Source organism: Stenella coeruleoalba (genome assembly GCF_951394435.1).
Source record: "Stenella coeruleoalba genome assembly, chromosome: 2".
Taxonomy (NCBI): domain Eukaryota; kingdom Metazoa; phylum Chordata; class Mammalia; order Artiodactyla; family Delphinidae; genus Stenella; species Stenella coeruleoalba.
The window spans coordinates 162,758,808-162,783,015 of record NC_137147.1 but is presented as its reverse complement, the minus strand read 5'-3'; the positions used below and the strand labels follow the sequence as shown (position 1 = coordinate 162,783,015).

Here is a 24,208-nt window from a genome sequence, read left to right as displayed (position 1 = left end):
GGGGGCGAGCGCGCACCCTCTCTCATCAACGCGAGGCGCGCCTGCGGCTCCCGCAGTAGCCCAGCATCTCCTGAGACTGCTGCCTTGGACCCGTGCTTTCTCCTTTCCTCCCCCTTCCTAAAGGAGTACCCATCCCTTCGCCCCACGCCTGGGAGTAGGTAACTCGGCGCGGGCCAATCAAGTGCAGGGTCTCTTTGGCGGGGGAGGGAGGGAGCACACCTGGAGCATGCCGGCAGCGGAGCGCGTCTCCACGGCTGTGAACCCAGCTCGCGTCCCGCGAGGCGCGGAAAGGAGGGCAGGTTCAGAGGCAAACCAGGAAACGGGGTGGAAGAGCTGGGCTACTCGGGGTACAGAAAGTAGGAAACATCAGTGAAATGTTAGCGTGAGTGCAGTGGTGGAGGCATCTGCAAAGGGAGGCATGGCCCCGCTTCTCTGGTGGGGGAGGGTTGTGAGAGAGAGGGAACGAGCCCGTCTGTACGGTCCTGGGGAGTTGGACTTTGGAGGTGAATAGAGGAGGTAGATTTGAGAGAACAGAGGAAAGGAGAGGTGTCGCCTTTGAGCGTCAAGTTCATTTATTCTAGTCTCTCAAAAGTAGCAGCTTGCAAAAACACAGCCAGATCGTGTCCGTACCCATGCCATGCTGGATTCACAAGACTGTAAGGAATGCTAGTCGAATTTGTTATACCATTCTTTTTCCCTCTTCTTCGTCCGTCCCCTATCACCCTATCGTCTGTTTTCCCTATTCCTTTCGTAAGGGCGTATCAGATGGCGGTCAGAAAGTAGAGTAACGAAAAAGTTCGCTTTTATTTATTTCTTTAAATGAATGAAAAGAGAAATGATTAGGTGCTGAGAAACGCCTTTTAAACCTAGCCTTGCTTCATACAGTTACGTGCCTTGGGCTTGTCCCAGGCACCTTTGCCTAAGGGCGCACATTTCGGATAGCTCCTTAAAATTGCACATTCTTACTGGCTCATCTTAAGTCGTTTTAAATTAGAAAGAGGTGAGAACCCCACCGATTACAAGCCTCTTTAGAAAGGTATTCATTCGTATAATTACAGGATTCTCTGCCCATTAGGCGTTAGAACCCCGCCCCCCCACACACCGGGAATATGCGTTTCCTGTTTTGTTTTGCTCAAAAAGTGTTCCTAAGTGATTTAATTGGGAGCAGAGCTTTTAAACATACATTTTCAAAGCGGAGGTAAATGAAGTTTGCCGTTGCAGAGTATGTTGGGGCAGGGGCGGCGGTAGTGGGTCGGTAGCACTTCTGAGATCCACGATTACGCAATCCTTTCTGTTTTGATGGGGGAAAGAAGCAATATTCCATAGATGCTGGGAGAATGGTGCCAGGCTGCCAGATCTAAGAGAGACTTGATACCGGATGGAGTGGTCACTCAAATATTTGTTTTTGATGTGACCTAGAAATAAACAAGTTGCAGCTGAAGGCAATGTTAGCACTGATGGGGTTAATTTGGGTAAGGTATTTTCTGTTGTAGATAGGAATTAATAGATGTATAGGAGAAAGTAGAAACTGGGAACGTAGTCAGTCTGGGAGGAAGCCCAGGAAACTTGCGTGTAGAGGTTGAGGTGAGAATTGCAGTTATTTGTAAAGAAGCAGCTAAGTCTGTAAACTTAAATATAGACACTACAGGGAAGGGATTTGATGCAGATGTCTTTTATTCAGGCTATATACTTTAGAAGTGCTGACATTTTAGTATTACTCACAGCTGATTTTAAGTAACTTGTTACACATTTAACCAGCATCGAATAAATTGATATTACAAACAGACACTCCAGTATTTTGAATGGGTACAGCTAAATTCGCTTTCTTTTTTTTTTTTTTTTTTTTTTTTTGCGGTACGCGGGCCTCTCACTGCTGTGGCCTCTCCTGCTGCGGAGCACAGGCTCCGGACACACAGGCTCAGCGGCCATGGCTCACGGGCCCAGCCGCTCCGCGGCATGCGGGATCTTCCCAGACCAGGGTATGAACCCGTGTCCCCTGCATCGGCAGGTGGACTGTCAACCACTGCGCCACCATGGAAGCCCCGCTTTCATTATTTATTAGCCACCATGTTTACCTTTTCTTCATTTAGCCATCAACTGTTTATATTAATCAAGTTTCTTCAATGAAACCTTTACAACAGTGGAAATAGTTGCTTTTTCTCGTGAGGGCCGAAAAATATCTGTAACCAAAGTGATAGGGGGTAATTGAGCAATTCCAAATTAAATAATGAAGAAACATTTCCTTCTCTGAATCCATAATATAATTAATATTGTAGATTAGTGTTTCCAACTGCCTGTTGGTTTTCTCCCCTTGGGATATCTTACCGACATCTCAAACTCAGTGTTTCCAAGTTTGAACACTGCACCACCCCTTTCTCCCAGTTTTCTTTAAGATCATCTCCTTCTTGGAATTAGCTTTGGAAACCCCTTCCCCAGAAACTGTTTTAGGAAAAGTAAAAAAGTCTCATCTGCAGGGAATTAAATCTGCTTGCTCCTGGTCCACCCTCGTCCAAACCTATGTTATCTCTTTCCTGGGCAATTATGAAGAGGTTCTTTACTGGTCTTGTTACTCTGTAGCTGTAACCAGTTAACTTTTCCAAGGGGTAATTACAATCAGTTCACTCTTGCTCAACCAGAACTAAAGGTAATGATTGTAAATCACTTGGTTAATGATCATAAATCACCAAGTATAATTTCAGTAAAATGTCAGTCCCTCCCTGCCCATCCAACCCCTACACCTACAAGAAAAGAAAAGAAAGAAGAAAGCTTTCAGTGGCTTTGCATCATTGACAAAGTAACTGCAAGAAGTTATGTGAGGTTAATTGTCAACAAAGAAAAGCTCACTTAAAGTTAATCCATTTGATGTACCATAGATGGTACAAAAGAAGACTGATGAAAATATTATCTTTAAAAAAACTAAAATTTTTGAAGCTTTATGATTTTAACCAAGATTATGAAATATAACAAAACTAATGGTACTTGGTTCATTATAAATCAAGTGGCTTTTCTGTGTAATTTTTCTGAAAGAATGTAGAATAGCATTTTAGACATGCCTGTTAACAACACAATCGTTATTTTTTGCAAAAATTGATCTCCCACTTAATTTCTTTCAAGTTGCCTTGTTGATTTCTCTATTCAATTATTAAACTGTTCCAACTGCCTGACCTTCATTTGTCAATCAGAAGTTTTGGCCTACGATTTGAGCTACATCTTTGGTTGAGTATAGATGGTGTTTACAATACTCAGCTGTTAGCTAGCTGGGAGAGATTAACCAATGTGTGATTTCTCGCTCTGATTTTTGCTTCACTTTGCAAGCTCAGCAAGCTGCAGGGACTCGGGTATCGCAATACGTGAATGATGAGAGCCTGGGCGCAAACCCTACAGCCTGACTTTTGCGGTTCTCAGTTTAACTTCTTGAATCTTACTCCCACTTAACTTTAATCCAGCTGTTGTTCCTAATACTCAAATACACAAGTTTGTGAAAATGTGATCTTTTATCTTCCTCCCTTCAGTGGAGAATTGTAAGTGCTAAACCCAAGAGGAACGTGCCTAGCAGCAGGAGTTTGTGGCCTGCTGGTTAAGGTTGTTGAGTGCTTTGTTTGCCAGCAAATTTGGGGGAAAGGGGCGGGCATCCAGCCGAATCTGTGTAAGCCTTTGGAAATGTGTTTGTTAATATCATCCATTATATGTGGGGTTTGTTTGGTTTTGTTTGTTTGTTTTGGAGGGCGTAGGGAGGGAAAAGTTGAGAGCCTCAGGGCTTGCCAAACTCTCCTGTGATTTCTCAACCCTTCCCCCAGTTAGTATCTCTGCTTTTGTTCATGTGGTTCCTTCTACTCAGAATGCTTGCCCTGCCTTTTTGGTCTCTAAATCATATCTTAGTATCAAACTACCTTTTAATAGTAGCTTTTTAAAAGTCTTTTCTATTTTCCCTGCCTCCCAAGTGGATGTGATTTGTGCCTCATTTAAAAAACCCTGGTATTGCATTATCTTTCTAGCAGGCATTTGCCCTTCTGGTTATTTACATATAAGGTCCCCAGGGCAGGAATAGTGGTCACTTTGCACTTGCTGTATACTTGAACTTTTGAACTGCCCACGCTCACAAAGCTAGTTAGACGCTGCTGCCCGACACTGTACAGGAATTCAAAGAATCCTGTGACATTTTCCTTCACTGGAGTTTTTTGTGCCCTGGAAAAATCACACATCTGACACATCATAGACCTTCTCTGCTCAAACCAAAGTAGGTTAAAACAGATTATGTGAATTAGAACACTCAGCGTTATGTACATGGGGGTTTTTGTGGGGTTTTTACGTATAACATACACCTATTAGCAAAATGTAGATGACCTTAAGTTCTAGCTAACGAAGTGGATAACATTTTTTTTTTTTCTTTTGCTGTACGCGGGCCTCTCACTGTTGTGGCCTCTCCCGTTGCAGAGCACAGGCTCCGGACGCGCAGGCTCAGCGGCCATGGCTCACGAGCCCAGCCGCTCCGCGGCATGTGGGATCTTCCCAGACCAGGGCACGAACCCGTGTCCCCTTTATTGGCAGGCGGACTCTCAACCACTGCGCCACCAGGGAAGCCCAAATTAAATTTTACTTTTAAATCTCGAAATAGCATGGGGTTGGCTTAGGAAAGCTGTGTCACAGTGGTGTTGGACACAAGCATGCAGTCGGGCGTGGAGAGCTGTGTGGTCTCTGAAGAGCTGGCGCTGGTGACCAGCCCCACACCGCACTATTTAGCTTCTGTTTCTGAAATGGTGCTAAGAATAATGTTCTTTTTCTGTTTCAGTAATACTTTTGACGTGCTTGCACAATCCTGAACATTTTGGGAATCGCGTGGTAAAGAATAGACTTCTGAAATCACTCTTTAATCCCATTTTTGTTTTTAACACAGTTCATAGATTGCCAGAGAATACTGTTCACCCTTGGGGCTGATTGCATTCCAAGTAATTACCCTCGAGAGGCCCAGCCCTGTTAGCCACTCTTTTCTTTCTTTTTTTGTAATTTATGTCTGGAGTTTGTTTTTTGTTTTTCTAGACCTCTAACAGTTTAGCTTAAACATTTTAAAATACAGTCTGTTTGAAACAACTGCTTATAAATAGTTTAGCATTTGCCAACTGAGGGTCGATTTTTGATTACTGGGACTGTTTTGTACTTGAGTTTAGCTAATTTAGATGAAGAGGGGTGGATGGGGAACCATCCTTCAGAATAGGGCTTTTTCACCTTTTTAGCCCACTAACAATCCCTTTGAAAATCTGAGGGCAGCTGTAAAGAGAAACATTAGGGGACCCAGCAGATAACATAAATGCCTTAAAGTGTCGTGTAAATCTGAAGGAACTAGATGCCCCTTTGCCCCTAAAGATACTCACATGGGGGTCGTAGGAGGACCTCTTGTTCGAAATTAGGTGTTACTGACATTTTGTCTCCTGGGAATCCAGATTATGAATCTTTTCATAGAGGAAAGTAGAGGTTATCTTGCTCTGCCTATCTGCTCTTCTGGTGGCACGTGTACCTTTAAGGACTGCAGTTCTCTGCTTTTAAGAAGTTTGTGTCAGACAGGGAGATGAGCTCGGTGCTTTGTGTCTACCTAGAGGGGTGGGATAGGGAGAATGGGAGGGAGACGCAAGAGGGAGGAGATATGGGGATATATGTATGTGTATGGCTGATTCACTTCGTTGTAGAGCAGAGGCTAACACACCATTGTAGAGCAATTATACTCCAATAAAGATGTTAAAAAAAAAAAAGAAGTTTGAGTCGGAACGTCATTTTAAAGGAGGTAGAAATTTTGACTTAATCCGAGTGTTTTGTACCGTTCTGGACAGATTCTATATCGTGCACTAAATGGGGTTGCTTGGTTGCCTGAGAGTTACTTTCTCTTAAATGTCAGAACTAGAAGTGGAGGAAACTTTCCTTCTCTGATGTATATGTTGTTAATAGAAGGGAATGGAAATCTAGAAGATAAAAATCTAGGTGGATAAAGTTCTTTCCTCTGGATGTAGAACACTCAGGTGGAGACGGGTAGCCAGCCGTTTATGTAACTAACCTATGGTTCGTTTCATCTGGGGCAGCACTCTACTGTGATTGCCTGTAATAATGTCAACTGTTTGTCTGATGTAAACCAATGCCAGTTAAAAGTTTACCTAATAAATTACCGTCTGGGGTACTTTCAAAGGAATAGCTGCCTGTTTTCTTATGCTGTATGCGTATAATTCATATGCTGTCTCTAAGTATGTAAACGTACGTGTAGCTTACTACTTCATTACTTTCATGCCTCTGTTCAACTGTCACCGAATTAAAGAGGCCTTTCCTGATCACTCTGTATAGATTAGCACCCTTCTCCCCCCTTCACTCTGCTTCAGTGAGTGTGAAGATGTACAGGCATTTCTTTCTCTCATCCTCATTTAGTGGGTATTTTTATTTCTTTAGCATATAGTCATCTTTCCTCACCTCAGGCCTCAAATTTCGCTTCTTTGCCAGAGTAATTCCTGAGTTGGCCCACAAAATAATGTGCAAGCAACAGTGTTCATAATGTTTTAATAATACAGCATAAATACGTACTGAGCATCGGACAAAATGCGCACCGAGCGGACAGTAAAATGGTTGCGTGGTTTAGCAACGCAGTGTTGTGGAGTCCAGAGCAGAACTCTGCAAACTGGTCTTCCGGGCTTTGTCAGCCTTTAGACCCAGGGTGACAGTCAATAACCCAACTATCCTACACACTTAGCTGTTGGGAATTTTAAGACTGCAATGGTGGTGGTTGTTAATTGAGATGTAATTCACAGACCATAAAGTTCACCTTCGTGATTATAAAATTCAGAAGGTTTTGTGTATTCACAAGATGTGCCACCATCATCACTATTTAGTTCCAGAACATTTTCATCCAAAGGAATGCCATACCCTAGTCCCTCCCTCCCCTAGTCACCTGGGAACCACAAACCTGCTTGCTGTGTTATGGATGTGTCTCTTCTGGGTATTTCATATAAATGGAATCATACAATATTTGGCCTTCTGTGGCTGGCTTCTTTCATTTAGCGTGTTTCCAAGGTTCATCCATGTTGTAGCATGTATCAGTACGTCATTCCTTTTTATGGCTGAATAATTGTCTGTTGTATGGAATCACTACATTTTATTTATTCATCAATTGATAGATATTTAGGTTGTTTCCACTCGAGCTATTATGAATAATACTGCTGTGAACATTTGTGTACAAGTTTTTGTGTGAGCCTGTGTGTCATTTCTCTTGGTTATATACCTATGAGTGAAATTATTGGGTCATATGGGAACTCTGTGGTTAACCTTCTAAGGAACTGTTTTCCAAAGCAGCTACACTGTTTTACATTCCTACCAGCAATATATTAGGGTCCTAGTTTCTTCACATCCTCACCAACACTTGTTATTATCTCTTTTATTATAATCATCATAGCGGGAGTGAAGGGGTATCTCATTGTGGTGCTGGTTTACATTTCCCTGATGGCTAATGACGTTGAGCATATTTTCATGTGCTTATTGGCCATTTGTATACACTTCTTTGGAGAAATGTCTGTTCAGATCCTTTGCCTATTTTAAATTAGGCTATTTGTCTTTTAATTATTGTGTTGTAAGAGTTTTTTACATATTTCACATACAAGTCTTCTATCAGATTTGCAAACTTTTTTCTCATTCTGTGGGTTATCCTTTGATGGTATCCTTTGATGGTATCCTTTGAAGCACAAAAGTTTTACACTCTGATGAAATGCAGTTTATCTGTTTTTTCTTTGGTCACTTGAGCTTTAGGTGTCGTATCTAAGAGACAACTGACTAACCCAAGATCATGAAGACTTAAAGTTATGTTTTCTTCACAGAGTTTTATAATTTTCGCTCTTACAATGAGGGCTTTGATCCATTTTGAGTTAATTTTTATAGATGGTATTAGGTAAAGGTTCATTTTTATTCTTATCTATGTGTATATCTAGTCCCAGAACAATTTGTTAAAAAGACTGTTCTTTTCCTCCAAAATTCTCTTGGCCCTCTTGTTGAAAATCAGTTCACTGTACATCTATGGGTTTAATTCTGGACTCTCAATTCTGTCCATCTATATGTAGCCTATGCTTGTGCCAGTACCCACACCATCTTGATTACTGTGGCTTTTTTTTTTTTTTTTTGCGGTACGTGGGCCTCTCACTGTTGTGGCCTCTCCCGTTGCGGAGCACAGGCTCCGGACGCGCAGGCCCAGCAGCCATGGCTCACGGGCCCAGCCACTCTGCGGCTGTGGGATCTTCCCGGACCAGGGCACGAACCCGCGTCCCCTGCATCGGCAGGCAGATTCTCAACCACTGCGCCACCAGGGAAGCCCTACAGTAAGTTTTGAAATCAGAAAGTGTGAATTTTTTAACTTTGTGCCAAGGTAATTTTGAAATTGAGTTTAACTTAATTAGATAAAGACCAGTAGACGAGGAACTCTTCTTCAAAACAAGCCTAAGCAGGCCCCACACCAACCTGATTCTTAGAAACAGGTTGGCTCTCTAGACTTAGCCAGCCAGTTGCACTCTTTTCCTTCATTCATTTATGTGTCAGTGATTTTAGGGAGTTTTTATAGTAACATAACTGTGAGCAATGTTGAAAGTTGGATAATGTAAACAAAAATCTAGTGTCTAGGAGATAGTTTTGGAAATCATTTCATCCCAAGTGGGAGACATTAAGGTTTTTAACCAGAGCAGGGATAGTAGGGGTAGGACACTTTCAGAAAGTGTTAGAGGTAGAATTTCGAGGACTTGCGATGGATGAGTTATGGTTGGTAAAGGAGTTTAGGGATCGGAGGTACTTGTATTTCCAGCTTGCGGATGACGTGTGGGACTAGATATTGATGGCCTGAGTAAAGATACACAGTAGTGTCATCTGGTCTTTCAAGAAGTCCTGTAAGGTTGGAGCAGAGAACAGGATTATGAGAAGGTTTATTTAAGTTTTGTTGGTTGTGTTTTAGGGAAACTTGCTGTTTAATTATCACTTTAGGTCCCAGAAGAAACAGAGCAGACACTTTTCCTTCTAAGATGGTTGGTAAGAGAGTTGTTGTTTGATGGTTCCTATTTTCCCTAGAGCTAAAGTTTGGAGCTGGGGTAGGTTAGGAACTGTGGAACTTCAGGGTAGTGAAGGGTTGGAATAGACACTGAGAAATGTAGATAAAATAGCAAGGAAACAAAATAGGAATGAAAAAGACAAGACAGAGGACCGATTCAGGAAGTCCAACAGCTAAGTATTATTTCCTGAAAGAGAGAAGAGAGAAAACAGAGGGGAGGAAATTATCAGTGAAATAGTTGAGGAAGCACAGAATGAAGTTTCCAGATTGAAAGGACCCACTTGAATCCCCTAAAATAACACCAACATCACCGTGAAGATGTAAGTAACTGCAGGTTTCCAGAGAAAGAACACCGGTCACTTGGAAAGGATCTAGAATCAGAGTGACTCCAAATTTCTTAGCAGTAGCCAGTTTGCTTTTTATATATATATGTGTATAAATTTATTTATTTTATTTATTTTTGGCTGCATTGGGTCTTCGTTGCTGCGCGTGGGCTTTCTCTACTTGCGGTGAGCAGGGGCTACTCTTTGCTATCGTGCGCAGGCCTCTCATTGCGGTGGCTTCCCATGTTGCGGAGCACGGGCTCCAGGCACGCGGGCTTCAGCAGTTGTGGCTCACGGGCTCTAGAGCGCAGGCTCAGTTGTTGTGGCGCACGGGCTTAGTTGCTCCACGGCATGTGGGATCCTCCTGGACCAGGGCTCAAACCCGTGTCCCATGCACTGGCAGGCGGATTCTTAACCACTGTAGCACCACCAGGGAAGCCCCAGTTTGCTTCTTAGAAGCAAGACCCTGAACAGTGTCTCCAAACTGCTGACAGAAAATGATTTTCAGCTCATAATTGTATATGCAGCCAGATTATCAATCAACTTTGAGGGTAGAAAAAAGATGTTCAGACATTCAGGGTACAGAATTGAGGGAATATGCCAGGAGAAAGTAGTAGCCCATGGCACCCGGGATGGGGCCTGCCCTTTCCTAACAAATCTTGCTTCTAGTTAACTCATTATGTGCAGTTGTTACGTTGACACGTTAAAACTTTGAATGGGCCACTGAACTGTTCAGTTTTAAATTATTAGAATAGTATATCCATTTCACACACACACACACACACACACACACACACACACACACACACACACACACACACACACACACACACACACACACACACACGGGAGGGAGAAGCAGCCAGCCAACAACTCAAAGTTTCGCTGATAAGCATTGATAAGGGACAGCAGTTGAGGGGCGGGCGTTGGGAATGGTGTACAATCTTTGTACTGTTTCCCCGTGGAAAGCATTTTAAAGGTGGAGTCAGGAGATCTCAGGCTGTGTCTAAGGGCCAGGTCTATGCATAGCAGGGTGTGGGTCGGTCTCACCAGGACGCTTTCTGTTCTTTCCTGGCGTTTCCGAGGCCTTGCGTTTCCTGTTCCACCTGGGGCAGCTCTCCCCAGTCTTCACGTGAGAAACTCAAGCTTTGATGACACAAGTTTTTCCGCCATTTAAGTACTTTGACCAGTGACCTATGGACAAATGTGTAATTCAGAAAAATTAATGTAGCCTAAACACATCTCATTCTCTTACAGCCTGGGGACTATAAAGTGAAAATGGAGCAACAAGAACCAGCAGATTCTCAAAATACCAAGCAGTCTATTATTTCAGAGGAGGTATACATTGATTTTTACTTCCCTTCTCCTTCGCCATATTAAGCTGAGTTTAAAAGAAATGTATAGACTATTTGCTGTTTCAAATGATTGCTTTTCATTCTTTTTTTTTTTTTTTTTTTTTGCGGTACGTGGGCCTCTCACTGTTGTGGCCTCTCCCGTTGTGGAGCACAGGCTCCGGACGCGCAGGCTCAGCGGCCATGGCTCACGGGCCCAGCCGCTCTGCGGCATGTGGGATCCTCCCGGACCGGGTCACGAACCCGTGTCCCCTGCATCAGCAGGCGGACTCTCAACCACTGCGCCTCCAGGGAAGCCCCTGTTTTTCATTCTTTAAGACAGGTTTTAAACACTGTTCCCGCTCCCTTTTTAGGACTCGGGCATTTTGCTCTTGTGTGGGAGCAGTGGTGTATCATTCTTAATTATATGTATTAGCGAAATTGAGGCTGTTTTTAAAGTGAGTTTTGACTGTTGATTTTTAAAATTCTCAATTTTTATTTTTTTCATTTATTTTTTATTGGAGTAGAGTTGATTTACAGTGTTGTGTTAATTTCTGCTTACAGCAAAGCGACTCAGTAATACACATATATACATTCTCTTTTATGTTCTCTTCCAGTATGGTTTATCCCAGGACATTGAATATAGTTACCTGTGCTATACAGTAGGACCTTATTGTTTCAATTTTTATTAAAAGTTTCTCTGGGTAGAAGAATAAATCATGTGAGTTTTAGGGCTTAGACATTTCATCCCTAGGTATCACATCTTGGTTAGATATTTGTGGTCTCAATATGTGTGTTTAAGAAGAATAAAAACCTAAGTTGTTAGTTGTGGTCTAAATTCCAGAACTAATGTATGTCTTGTGTGTTATCCAGTTTACCTTTTAAAAAGTCTCTTCCTACAGGAACCATTGTAGTGGATAAACTTTAAATCCTTCATCTTTGGAACTCTGAGCTTGACACCTTTCTGGAATTCTTTTTTTTTTTTTTTTTTTAATTTTATTTATTTATTTATGGCTGTGTTGGGTCTTCGTTTCTGTGTGAGGGCTTTCTCTAGTTGCGGCAAGCGGGGGCCACTCTTCATCGTGGTGCGCGGGCCTCTCACTATCGCGGCCTCTCTTGTTGCGGAGCACAGGCTCCAGACGCACAGGCTCAGTAATTGTGGCTCACGGCCTAGTTGCTCCGCGGCATGTGGGATCTTCCCAGACCAGGGCTCGAACCCGTGTCCCCTGCATTGTCAGGCAGATTCTCAACCACTGCGCCACCAGGGAAGCCCTGGAATTCTTTTTGATTTAAAAATCTTTCTGTGTTATCTGTGAACAGATCTGCTGATAATTATTAGGTTGCTGCTGGCGACAAGTGACAGATAGAATAGTAAGAAAAAAGCTACTTACTGCTTTATGTACACAGTGCACCTTTGTGCTCAGTCAGTATAGTCTGTAGGTAAGTTAGTCCTGGTAACCTAACCTTGGCATCCAGGCAAAACGATGCTGGGTGCCCCTCAGACTGGGTGGTAAACCCATGTGTCATGGGAAATGTAGTCATTGGCCGTGGTATCCCTGTATTCAGCTTTGCTGTGTAGTCATTGACAGTCAGATGCCACTGAGTTTTCACATCCTAAACACACACACGTGACTGGCACCCAGATCAGAGGAGAGACGGTTAGGAGCATCCCAAGAAACCCCTCCCTCCCTCCCTCATGCTCCCTTCTAGGTACCCCCGTCCTCCCCTCTCCCAAGAATTTGTCAACTCTCATTTCTTTTCACCTCTTCAGTCCTACCTCCAAAACTCCACAGGACAGCAGGCCCACCATCAGAAAAACAACTTTCAATTCTTTAGACACAAAGAAAACTTGGACACAAATTTTGGGGAGGGAAGCGTGATCATTGAGAGCCACAAAAAGTTTGAAAGGAAAAATAACTAAATAAAAAACAGCTCAGCTTGAAAGTTTCCCAACTTACTATCTGATCTTTTAGTTAATTTCAGAAGGAAAATGGGTCAAGCTTGAAAGAACAACTTACAGAGATCCTACTGGTAAAACAAGGTAAAGTATTTTTTTCTTCTTTTTGTAAAATGCTGAGGATTTGGGTTCTCAGGGTCTCTATTTAGTGTTTAGCATAAACTTTGATATTTTCCTCACTGTAAACTCTGTCTTAAGTATCTAGTTAAGCTGTTTTAACACCATTCTCCCAAGTAGATTAGGGTGAACCTAAACCTTTTGGGCCAAGCCTAATTTAGGCTAATAAAGCAGCAGAATAATTAACAGTACAGGTGACTTCCTTCTATTAAACCAGTTTTTGTCTCTGAATTAGAATTTAGGAGAAATTGCTACTGGGTTTGAGGTAAAACTTACAGGCTTACACCTTGCTCACGGAAATGAAAATTGGGGGGGAAAAAGTTTTGTAAAGCATTTCACACTGTGTACCAGTCGCCATAAAGACGTATGTGGGTGAGGGCCGGGAGGGAGTTCCTGGGGCCTGGCGCCCGCGGTGTCTGAGACTATGCTGAGAAAACTATTTGGGATCAGATTTATGCATGAAAAATGTTCATCATAAATTTAAAAGACAAATAAATTGAAATTCACCTCAACATCTTAAAAATAGAGAAATAATTGTTACAGTGTATTCATTTGTCAAAATCTAAGCAGCCGTCTCCACAGCAGATCATGAAGACAACCCAGCAGTATCAGAAAAGCTAGTAAGCTGGTAACAAAATAGGATATTGGATATATGGTTTTTAAACCCTGCCAAATAATGTGTAAGAAAAGGCTAGAAGGAAAACTGTAGCAAAATATTAATGGCAGCTATGTGACTAGCCTTTTTCTTCTATTTTCCAACTTTTCTGTTTAGTAATTCTGTACATTATAAAAGAAAAAAATGTGCTAAACGTTTACATATGAAATACAAAAAAGGAGTAAAACAGAATGAGAAGATAGGAAAATGTAACTAAATTTAGTATCCAGGTTATATGATATAAATTCATTAACATAAAAACTCTATTTGCTAAGTGATCAAATGAGAATAAAGTTTCTTCGTAAGGAAATAAATACATCTATCGTCAGTGTGAAAGTACATGGACTTGCCAGTGATTTAAACAACTTTTGACTATACCTACTAAAGTAGCAAAAAACAGTAATAAGGTTCAATGTTGGAGAGCCATGGGGAACATTAAGATATTCATAGCACTGGTAAACCCAAAGTAAGAAAGCTAAATTTATTAATTCCTCAATTAATAAACAGGAAGGTCCTACTTTCTTACATTATGTAGCTGAAGTAACAGCTTTTAAAATCTAAGAAAGCTTACTTTGGGTAAACCCAAAGTAAGAAAGCTAACTGGTTTAACACACACTACGCCCCGTCCACAGAGTGGGAGGGGGTACCTGTTACGTGCAGTGAGCTGGGTGTGGTGAGGCCCGAGACTTGGGGAACACGACAGGTGCACACATACTTACACTTGTGAAAACGAAGCCAGAGCTTAGAGCCTAACCTACCATGACACAGCTTCGTTCTCCTTCCTGTAGAGTTAAGTTTATAACACAAAATAGAGCCCTTAACACTAGTTAGTGTGAAGAGTACGTGTTGGTTGGGGCCCATGTGGCTGTGCACCTGCCCCTGTCCTCTCTTCCTTCCAGCACTTCTTCATCAGGGATGTGCCTCGGAATCACTTGGGGATTTGTTTCCAAATACTCAGGATTCGGTCTCACCTCCGGAGAGTCTGCTTCAGTAGTCGGGAGTGGCCTCAGGTCTCCCAGACTCCACACTGTGTGGCCTGTTTACAGCACGGTCTTCCGCATCCGTCCATACGTAGGGCTGCCCTGCAGCCTCCGGAGAGCGCCTGTGTGAAACATTAACATTGCATACCCGAATGTCAAGCTTTGAAGAATGAATCTCAGTACTTTACAGTACTATTGCATGTACAGAACAGTTAAGTTGCAGCTAGAAAATCCTTTGTTCCATTGTCTCGTTCATGGAAGAGGGTATGGAATTGATTTGGGGAGAGTAAAGATGTGCCGGCTGTGTGCCCCTGTATTGACATTCAGGAGAGAACTGAGCTCCCCCTCTGTCACCCTGCCTACCTCTTGGAGTTGGTTGACTAGAGGGAAGAAAGTAAAACAGGCTTTCCTTATAACAAAGACTAAAAACGGAGTAACTCAACGAGAATCAGAATTCTAAAGCTACAAGAGGCTTTTAAGACAACAATCAGATGGACGTCTCTCCTCTCTGAGTCCCTCTGAGATGACTGGAGCTCTCGGGGGGCGCTCTCGTTCTACTGTTTCTTATAAATACGTACCTATTTTATGGCTCCATACTGCTTATTTAATTCAGCGTAACCACTATAATGATGCTCCTCTTTTTGCTTCCTTTATTCCTAGTGTGTTGGGGATGGGACCTTCAGTGCTTTTCCCAGCACTGTCTTCTTCAGTCTTTAGGACTCTAACCCTAGGAGGCAGCAGAGAGAACTGGGCCAGAAGGTGTTTCGTCACTTGCGAGTTACTGACTGATCAGAATGGCTTGTTGGTTGGCTTCTTGCTACTAACAGGAATGTGGGCAGCTGTGAGTCGTCCTGGTAGTCTGGTTGATTTTCACAGGTTCATTTTTGACATATTTGCACTTCAGAATTTGGGTGCAATACTAAAAGATCTACAGTTTACCGAAAGGTTTTTTTTTTTTTTAACCAGATTAAATTCTGACACTTTTTAATAGAAATGTGGCAAGGTCTAAGCCTCCAGGACAACCAGATAAAAAGTACGAGGTTTCCTCCGAGGAGCACCTCTTACCCTCAGTCTTACTGTAGGGAGACAGATGTCAGATATGGGTGCTTTGCTTTCTTTCTCCGGAGCCATCCAGATGTCTTCCTTTTTTTTTTTTTTTGCGGTACGCGGGCCTCTCACTGTTGTGGCCTCTCCCGTTGCGGAGCGCAGGCTCAGCAGCCATGGCTCACGGGCGCAGCCGCTCCGCGGCATGTGGGATCCTCCCGGACCGGGGCACGAACCCGTGTGCCCTGCATCAGCAGGCGGACTCTCAACCACTGCGCCACCAGGAAAGCCCTGTCTTCCTTCTTTTAAACCAAAATTGTTTGCTTCTTTACTCCCATCTCTAACCGCTGCTTTTTTTCTGTTGAAAGGCTAAGAGTGAGGAGGAAATTCCCTCATGCGCCCTTCCCCCTTTAAACAACACGGTTGTTCCAGTAACTGGATTGTCAGTACCGGGTTCCCTGAAACAAATAGCTAGTCAGGAATAAAGCTGTGAGGGGGGACCAGGAGCCGCTCACCCCACTTGTTCTTTTAGGGACCATTTTCCCTTTAGACAGGATCTCACGCATGCAAAGCAGAGTACTTACCTAAATTTATTAATTCCTCAATTAATAAACAGGAAGGTCCTACTTTCTTACATTGTGTAGCTGAGGTGACAGCTTTTAAAATCGAAACTATAAATAAACGTCTCAATGGTTTACATTATGCAGGATATCATTTGGAATTTGCACAGGGGCTGGATTTGCACTGACTGCTTAATCGCCTTTAAAGCTGTGATCGCCCGCTGTGCTGCTCACGCAAATTTATGATCCAAACAGAAGTGTTTTGAGTAAATGATTTGAAAGCTGATTTGAAAGGCAGCTCAAGTGATGAGCAGGCCGGCCCTCTGTTTAGATGTAGAGAGTTAGATGTGGGAGGCAGTGGTTTTCTCTGATAATCTTTAGAGGCTGTGGGAAAGCACAGTTGGCTCTTTTTTTGATACAGATCTTTACTGCGTGGTGTTCCTGGCTGCTATCTTTAGCACATTTGCATGCTTTGCATCTGTAAGGTGCTGGTTATACACCCAAAACCTAAGAAGTCTCCTCTTGAGCGCTAATGCTTTTGTTTTTTCTTGTCTGCCTGAACAGAACTTGGGAAACTGTGAAACGGACAACGAGGAAAGGCCAGTCGGCTGATGGTATGAGTGCAAACCTGTTAGAACTCTCCCGAAAGGAAGTCCCACACAGGACTAGGAGACTGGGGGTAGGAGGGTTTTTTACTGTAACCAAGACCTCAGAGCAGGGTTATCTTCAAGTATGATCTTTTATCTTTAACTCTGGTGTTCTATTTTGCAACACTGTAACTAAATCAAGCTTTCTTTATCAATAACTTCCGGTTCCTGTTACCTAAGCTCAGAACAGTGTTTTTGAGGGGAAGATGTCATCATACTTAAGGCCAAACTTAAGTCAGTGTAATTTGAAGCCACATACTGTATCTAGATGTGTTATGACTTCTAGAAATCTTTTGCGTTCTGGTCAGAGGATCTGGGTGAGAGCCTTTCGTTTGGAAAACTTATTTGGCATGACTTGGCGCTTTCTGACTGCTTGCTTTTATAAGTTGATGAGGAAACGACTTAGGAAAAGACTGTTCATTCAGTTCACTTTCCCTTCCAGCCTGGATGCTTTGCCTGCAAAGATCCCAGAAAAAGTCCTGAAAACCACCTCTGGTCTAGGGGAAGTTGGGCAATAAGTCTTCCTTGTTTTTCCCTTTTTTCCATTTTGTTCTGTGTTCTGTTTTTCCTGGAAGTGGAGCAGCTGCCGCAGCTGCTGTGTTTTCCTACTGGGAAAGCGAGAGGAGCCGATGGTCCCCCTGGGCAGTTGTGTTTTCCAGAATCCAGTGGTTTTTGGTTTTGGTTTGGTTTGAAGCCCAAGTAAACTTGGGAGAAAGGGTCTTTTATCCTAAAACAATGAAGTTCAGTCTAGTTAGCATATACGACAAACGTTGGAACTTATTTGATTTATTGCTTAAAGGAAATCGAAGAGCACAGAAATCAATGTAACTTCGGCAGCGGCCTGGCTGCAGCAGGGCGAGAAATGATGTCTGTAGCGGTTCGTGTAGACCAAAATTTGTCCTGGACCCTGGGCTAAATGTTTACTTCTAGTTTCAATTTTATTTTAAAGAAATTGTGGCAATAAAAACAAGCTTTTTATAAAAAGAAAAATTAATACGGAAGTGTGATTATTTTTTCCTTGCTTTTTTTTAATGAGAATAACTTCCAAAGTTAACTGCCAGTATTGTAGCTTAAATTAACTTCCTATTGCTAATGGCAGATACAAGACAGATTTCAGCTGCAGCATTTCTTACAATGTGGGCTTTTATCAATAGTTAGATTGCTGTAAACAAATTCCTGGCGTTCCTGACCTTTCATTGGGGTTTCCTGGTTTTATTTCCTGCTGGCAGGTGTGGCGGTCATCCCCGTGCTGCAAAGAACCCTTCACTATGAATGCATCATTCTGGTGAAGCAGTTCCGACCCCCAATGGGGGGCTACTGCCTAGAATTCCCTGCCGGTGAGTAACTGAACACTGGGGAATAGAATGGCCCCTCAGGGACTGTTGGACTGGGCCAGGGCAGAGCCTGAGAACGGCAGAGCTTAGACATTGAACACCTTTTCATCTGTCCATGCGGTTTTAAGTAAAACAAAACCACTTCTGCAGTGAGGCACCTCCAGGCCACACTCCAGTGATCCTGTAATCCGTAGCGGTATCACAGCTCACCTTTCCAGGCCACCTGCCCTCCTCTTTGCAGCGTTCTTTCTAGCCTCTTTTGAGTCATTGGCTTTTCCTAATTTGTCAAGGTATTTCGTTTTCTATCACTAATGATCTGCCTCTGGCAAATTTACAGTAATAACTAGGCCTGGCTCTTAACTCCAGAAACTGTGAATGGGGAAGAACCATGATCCTCCTGTATGTATACAGGCCAAGGAAATCATCTTAATTTCAACTAGAGTATTTTTTCAGTTGTACAGGAAGTATCTAGAATGCAGTGCATCCTTATAGCACTTAATTGGCTTGTTCCCATCTGAAGAGGTTAGATCTCAGTTATCATTAGTGGTTTAAGTTCTGTATTTTCAAAGTCCATCCCATAGTAACACATAAGTAACAGCTTTATTTTCTTTCTCACTTCCTTGCCATTTCACTGAAGAAATTAATGACTTTAAAAGTAATTGAGGGCTTCCCTGGTGGTCCAGTGGTTAAGACTCTGAGCTTCCACTGCAGGGGGCACAGGTTCAATCCCTGGTCGGGAAACTAAGATCCCACATGCCGCTTGATGTGGCCCAAAAAAACAACAGAAAAGTAATTGAATAGCCCATGTTTCACTTTTTCTTTGCATCCTGTAAATTCCTTCCAGGAGAAAGGATCTGCGATGCTGCTGGCCTCCTCCCACTCGGCCCGTTTACTCCCTCCTCACAATGAACTAGTGTTACCCACAGTCCCCTCCCCCCTGCTTCCCTCCTTTCCGATCTTCTCCCTCCCAGGTGACGTTTATCCTAGCATTGCATTCCAGAGCCCTCCATATGGCCCTGAGGGAGGAAGGCAAGATGGGAAACACTGTCCCCAACTCGCATGTGAGGAAACAAAAAAAAGCACAGGCTTCCTGTGCTGTAGTCACATGACTAGTCTAAAACCGGGGCCAGTTGGCCACCACCAAGCCACTTACCCGCCCAGGAGATCCGTGCTGTACAACAAGCTTGATGCTGAGATGCTCACAAAAACATCTAGGTCTAAACACGAGGAACAGAACCTACTAAATCTGCCCAGGGGTGTTCTTTTGTCTTTAATTTTTCTATAAAAGATCAAAACCGGAATCAGTTTTATCTGCACGCCCACTTCTCCCAAACCTCTTGCTTGATTGTTCACACGTAGCTCGGCAACTTGTGTGTTAGAAGAAGGGGGCTCCCTGTCCCACCTCTCACATGACTGGGACTTGCAGGTCTCATCGATGACAACGAAAGCCCAGAAGCAGCTGCTCTTCGGGAGCTCGAGGAAGAAACTGGCTACAAGGGCGACGTTGCTGAATGTTCCCCAGGTTCGTGCTGCTTCCCATGCGTGTGCTTGGGGACAAACTCTTGAAAATTAGCCAAGCAGTTGATTGTTCTGGATGTGAAAGGGACGATTCTTTGGGTGTTCTTTATGGTCAGGGATTGATTTATTAGCTAATTCACTGAAGAGAAATCCTTGATGAGGGCTGGTCACCTGAGAGTGAACCTCCCTGCCCCATGAGAGCACGGCTGAGCAAAAAGGGCTGAAGTTGGAGAAGAATTATGAGATTAGGGTGCCTTTCGGGGTTCCCACATTCTAAGCTTTATTTCGTACTCATCTCGTCCGTATGCCGCACTCCTCACTAGAAGACTTTCTTGATGTGGTGAAAGGATATTACCGCATCTAACCCCTCAGATTTACCAAAATTTCCTCAGGAACTCTGGGGAAAATATGAGTACTAACTACACATGTGTTCTGCAGACCTACAGCGTGTATACTAAGGGAATAGGAGAAACCAGTTCCCCTGCGTAACTTCTACATAAACTATGGGTTACAAGCCCACTCTTCCTCCAAAGACATTTAAGTGATGAAACGAATGACACCTGACTAGTGTCTGGAAAGGTGATCTGCTGCTTCTCTCCCCAGCTGTCTGTATGGATCCAGGTTTGTCAAACTGTACCACACATATGGTAACCGTAACTATCAATGGAGACGATGCTGAAAACGTAAGGCCTAAGCCAAAGCCAGGTAAGCACGTGTTGGCTGCGTTTACAGTGGTTGCGTTGTATTAAATTTCTTTTAACTTGCTGCTAGTTTGATTTTTGTTAATAGAATAATGGTCTTTCAGAGATGCTTCATTGGTACTCTTGGCTATTTTCCTAATCTTATGTATTTCAGCATTTTTCTCTTAGCACTTCATTGATGTTGGTGCTTTCTTTATATAAAATGTGCAATTACACATTTCCATACCTTCTATATGGAGTTTATTCCCGCTTAGTAATAAGGACTACAGGCCTTAAATCATAAACAGTGAAAATCTTCGAAATCACTCTGATTTCTGTCTCCATCAATATTGTAAGAATGGCAGAAGTGCTACAGCACAGCACCATGTTAACTGTTTTTGTTGAGTTCCATATTTCGTGAAGCTTTGGGGAAATTCTTTGCTCCACGTTTCTTAGCAAGTTTGGATTCAGAGGCTTTAATGCCTCTGTCGGTTCCATGTGCTCTCGCAGCCCCACTAAAAGGTGGTGGTGACACAGACACCACCGTAAATCATGTGTTGGAGTGGAGGTCTTCCATTTCCCGTCCCTTTTAGTTGTTCCCAGTGTTCAGTTTCCCACTGCAGCTAATTTTAAATGCTCAGTTTTCAAACTAGCGAATATAACATGCTGATGAAGAGTTTGGCAGTTCCTCAGAGAGTTAAACATGGAATTAGCAGGTGACCCAGCAATTCCACTCCTAGGTAAATACCCAGAAGAACTGAAAGCAGGGCCTCAAACAGATAATTGGACACCAATGTTCATTCAGCATCATTCACAATACCCAAAAGGTGCAACAACCCAAGTGTCCATTAACAGATGGATAAACAAAATGTGGCCTATTCTTACAATGGAATATGATTCAGCCGTAAAGCAACGAGGCATGCTGATACATGAAGCTTGAAAACATCTTGCTCAGTGAAATTAAGCCAGACACAGGAGGGCAGATGTTGTGTGATTCCACAAATGTGAGATACCTAAAATCGCTACATTCATAGAGACAGAAGGTAGAATAGAGGTCACCGAGGATAGGGAATTCTTGTTCAGCGGGTACCACCTTTCTGTTTTGGATGATGAAAAAGTTCTGGAGATGCGTAGTGCTGATGATTGCACAACAATGTGACTGTATTTAATGCCACTGAATTTGTACCTTCAAAAATGGTTGAATTGGTAAATTTTATGTTATGTATATTTTAACAAAGTTTAAAAATACATATATGCATATCACAGAATATGCTTTAAACTTGGCCATTAAAACATTTGATTTGGAGAACAATAACTTTGTACTGTTGGAATTGTTTTACCACGTGTATAAACTAAATTAGTAGAGACCCAGGTTTCTGTTAAATTCTTATAGCCTTTTTGATAACGTCTTGCACAAAAGCCTTGCAGCGTTTGACCATTCCGGGCCTTGCTGAGATGTCCCCCTTCTGTTTGTTTTCAGGAGATGGAGGTACGTGTCCCGCTCGGGGGCTGGCCTTGAGTGCCGTGTGGTGCAGCGGGAGCGGCCATGGCATTGTGAGTTGCTCAGTTGGGCTCGCCTGGTGTCCGGCTTTATTTTCACTTGCACTTTGTTTGTTTAGAATTTGTGGAAGTGATTTCCTTACCAAAGAATGACCTGCTGAAGAGAATTGATGGTAAGCATTCTTGATCACCCCACTTTCTCTGTTTTCCCCATCCCCACCAACGGGGTACTGAATATAATTCTATTTCTTCCTCATTAAACTCAAATACCTAGAAACTGTTATAAGACTGAAGTTGACCTACATAATAAGTTTCCTTTCCAGGTGGCACAGAGTTTGAAAATAAGAGCAAAACATTCCATGTCAAGTGAAAGCTTTCATTAGGGGCTTTTTTAATTCTACAGAACAGTCAAGATATAGGCCTGCTGATTAGCCAAAACTATTCTATACCTTCAATCTTTAACCCGTGCCATGCAAAGGTATAGTAAATAATCTCTTAACTGATCCTCAAATATGCCAGTATGTTGGACGGTTCTTTGTGTGGGGTCTAAGTTAAAGATTTTAACAAATGTTTAGGCACCTAATATATACGCAGTGTGATAAGCTGATATAATGAACTAACTAGCAGCGTGCCCCTTAGTAAACTACTTGTCATGTAGCTACATGTGGTTCCCAGTCAGCCCGTCTCATAGGACTTTGTAAAAATTAGTCAGGTTCCATGGACCGATGTCCTCCAGTAACCCTACACAAGGAGATACTGCAAAAGACGTGGCAGGGCCTTCAGGGGCTCCTCTGCCAGCTGGGTTCGTCTCCAGTCACTCATGACAAAGAAGTGGGTGATCTCCTAATTTGAATACTCTTAAGTTTTTATTTCAAAAATTAACTTGAAGCATTGTTTGACCTGAAGCTTTGGGAGCAGTCTCTTCCTTCCTCCCGTGAGTACCAGTGGCGTACAGTTTTATTTCTGACGTCTGTGTTTGAAAAGTCAAGGGGATCTTTCAAAAACTGCTGGGATTTCAGGTTCCCAGACAGACAGCCTCCATCCCTACGTTACCTTTTTATAGACCAGACCTAAGGTAGAAACCACCTTAGGATCCCAGGGTCAGAGTTAGAAGTGCTCGTCATGAGGAGATGCAGTGATTTGAGGTGTTTACTCGGGGAGAGCCACGGCCACCCGTCACAGCACAACTCTGAGGCCAACAGGCCTGGCTGGATTGAGGCTCAGGCAACCGTGTGTTAGTTACAGCTCAGAACAGGCTCCTAGCTCTTCTCATTAAACGGGAACAGTAGGACAGCCCCTACCTCGGAGGAGGCAGGAGTAAAATTAAATGGGATAACGGTGACACACAAATGCTTGAAGGTTATGTGCTATTGTTTTTATTTTTTGTATTAGAAAAATGTCCTTTTTAAAAAAATTCCTTCCTTCTCCTTTCCAGTAACTTCCCTTCCAGCCTTAAAAGAGGGGCGAAAATAGGGAGGTAGAGGGATCTATATATATAGGAAGAGGGAGGGGCAAAGAAACAAGTGTTCCTGGCTTTACTAGCATCACAATATAGTAATCAAATTATTTATTCCACACGTACCATTTGAGGAGTAGGAAGGCACGTGGAGTTCAGTTTTCTATGAAGAATAGCTTTTAGCACTCGCCCAGCACCTGCTGGCACAGATGAGCAGGACAGAACCCTGTCTTTGAGGGTCAAACCGACTCTGAGCTTGTTCCTAAACAGGTGGCTGGGAAACAAGGGGCAGATTGGAAATCTGGGGGCCTCCACCTGAGTAAAACAGAAGTTCTCACGAAAGGCCCTTGTGGTCAGATTCAGAGACCTCATCCAGTCCATCCGAGCACACAGCTGAACTTGCACATGGAACCTGTGTGTCCCTGACAGTGGAGAGGATGGATGAATCATCACTGTGTAGTTCAGCGCAACAAAGCCCTGTAGTGAGCAATCTATGAAGTAACAGTTGGATCTATAAACTTAAAGCTTTGCTGTTTAAAACACAGAATCATCACCTGGTATATGTGCTCTTCTGTCTTTAACTTTTTCTTGTTCTTAATCTCATGCTGGAAACGTAGTCCTGCTTTTACATCCTTTATTCTTCTGCTAGAGTAAGATCCTTGAAGGCAGGAAACGTCTTGTTCATCACTATACCACCAGCATCTAGCACAGGAACTGGCACATAGTAGCCGCTCAGTAAACACTGATTGGCTCATAAGGGGTATTATCCGTTATCAACTTCATTATCTGACTTGTATTCTTCACCTCCTCTAGATCTCGTAGCTAATGAACATCTGACAGTGGACGCCAGAGTCTATTCCTACGCTCTGGCGCTGAAACATGCAAACACGAAGCCGCTTGAAGAGCCCTTCCTGAAGTTTTAAGGCCAAAGGACAGTCGCCTTGTTTCTGTAACCAGGACACAGGCCTCCTTCATTAAGACTTTGTATTCAGCTTAGTTTCAATGGAGATTTGAAATTAGTTTTTTCATAAAATAAAAGCACAGAATGCATGTG

At 43.0% G+C, this 24,208-nt stretch overlaps 1 protein-coding gene across 1 annotated transcript; it reads left to right on the top strand.

Annotated features, from left to right (window-relative positions):
- Positions 1 to 167: 167 nt before the first annotated feature.
- On the top strand, positions 168 to 24,208 carry NUDT5 (nudix hydrolase 5). The gene is given in 12 exon segments (XM_079912681.1): positions 168 to 347; positions 593 to 656; positions 10,633 to 10,713; positions 12,680 to 12,747; positions 15,076 to 15,136; positions 15,139 to 15,176; positions 16,584 to 16,633; positions 17,896 to 18,003; positions 19,427 to 19,522; positions 20,122 to 20,223; positions 21,818 to 21,871; positions 23,968 to 24,208. Coding segments are annotated over 11 exon segments (792 nt in total). The 5' UTR covers positions 168 to 347; positions 593 to 632; the 3' UTR covers positions 24,078 to 24,208.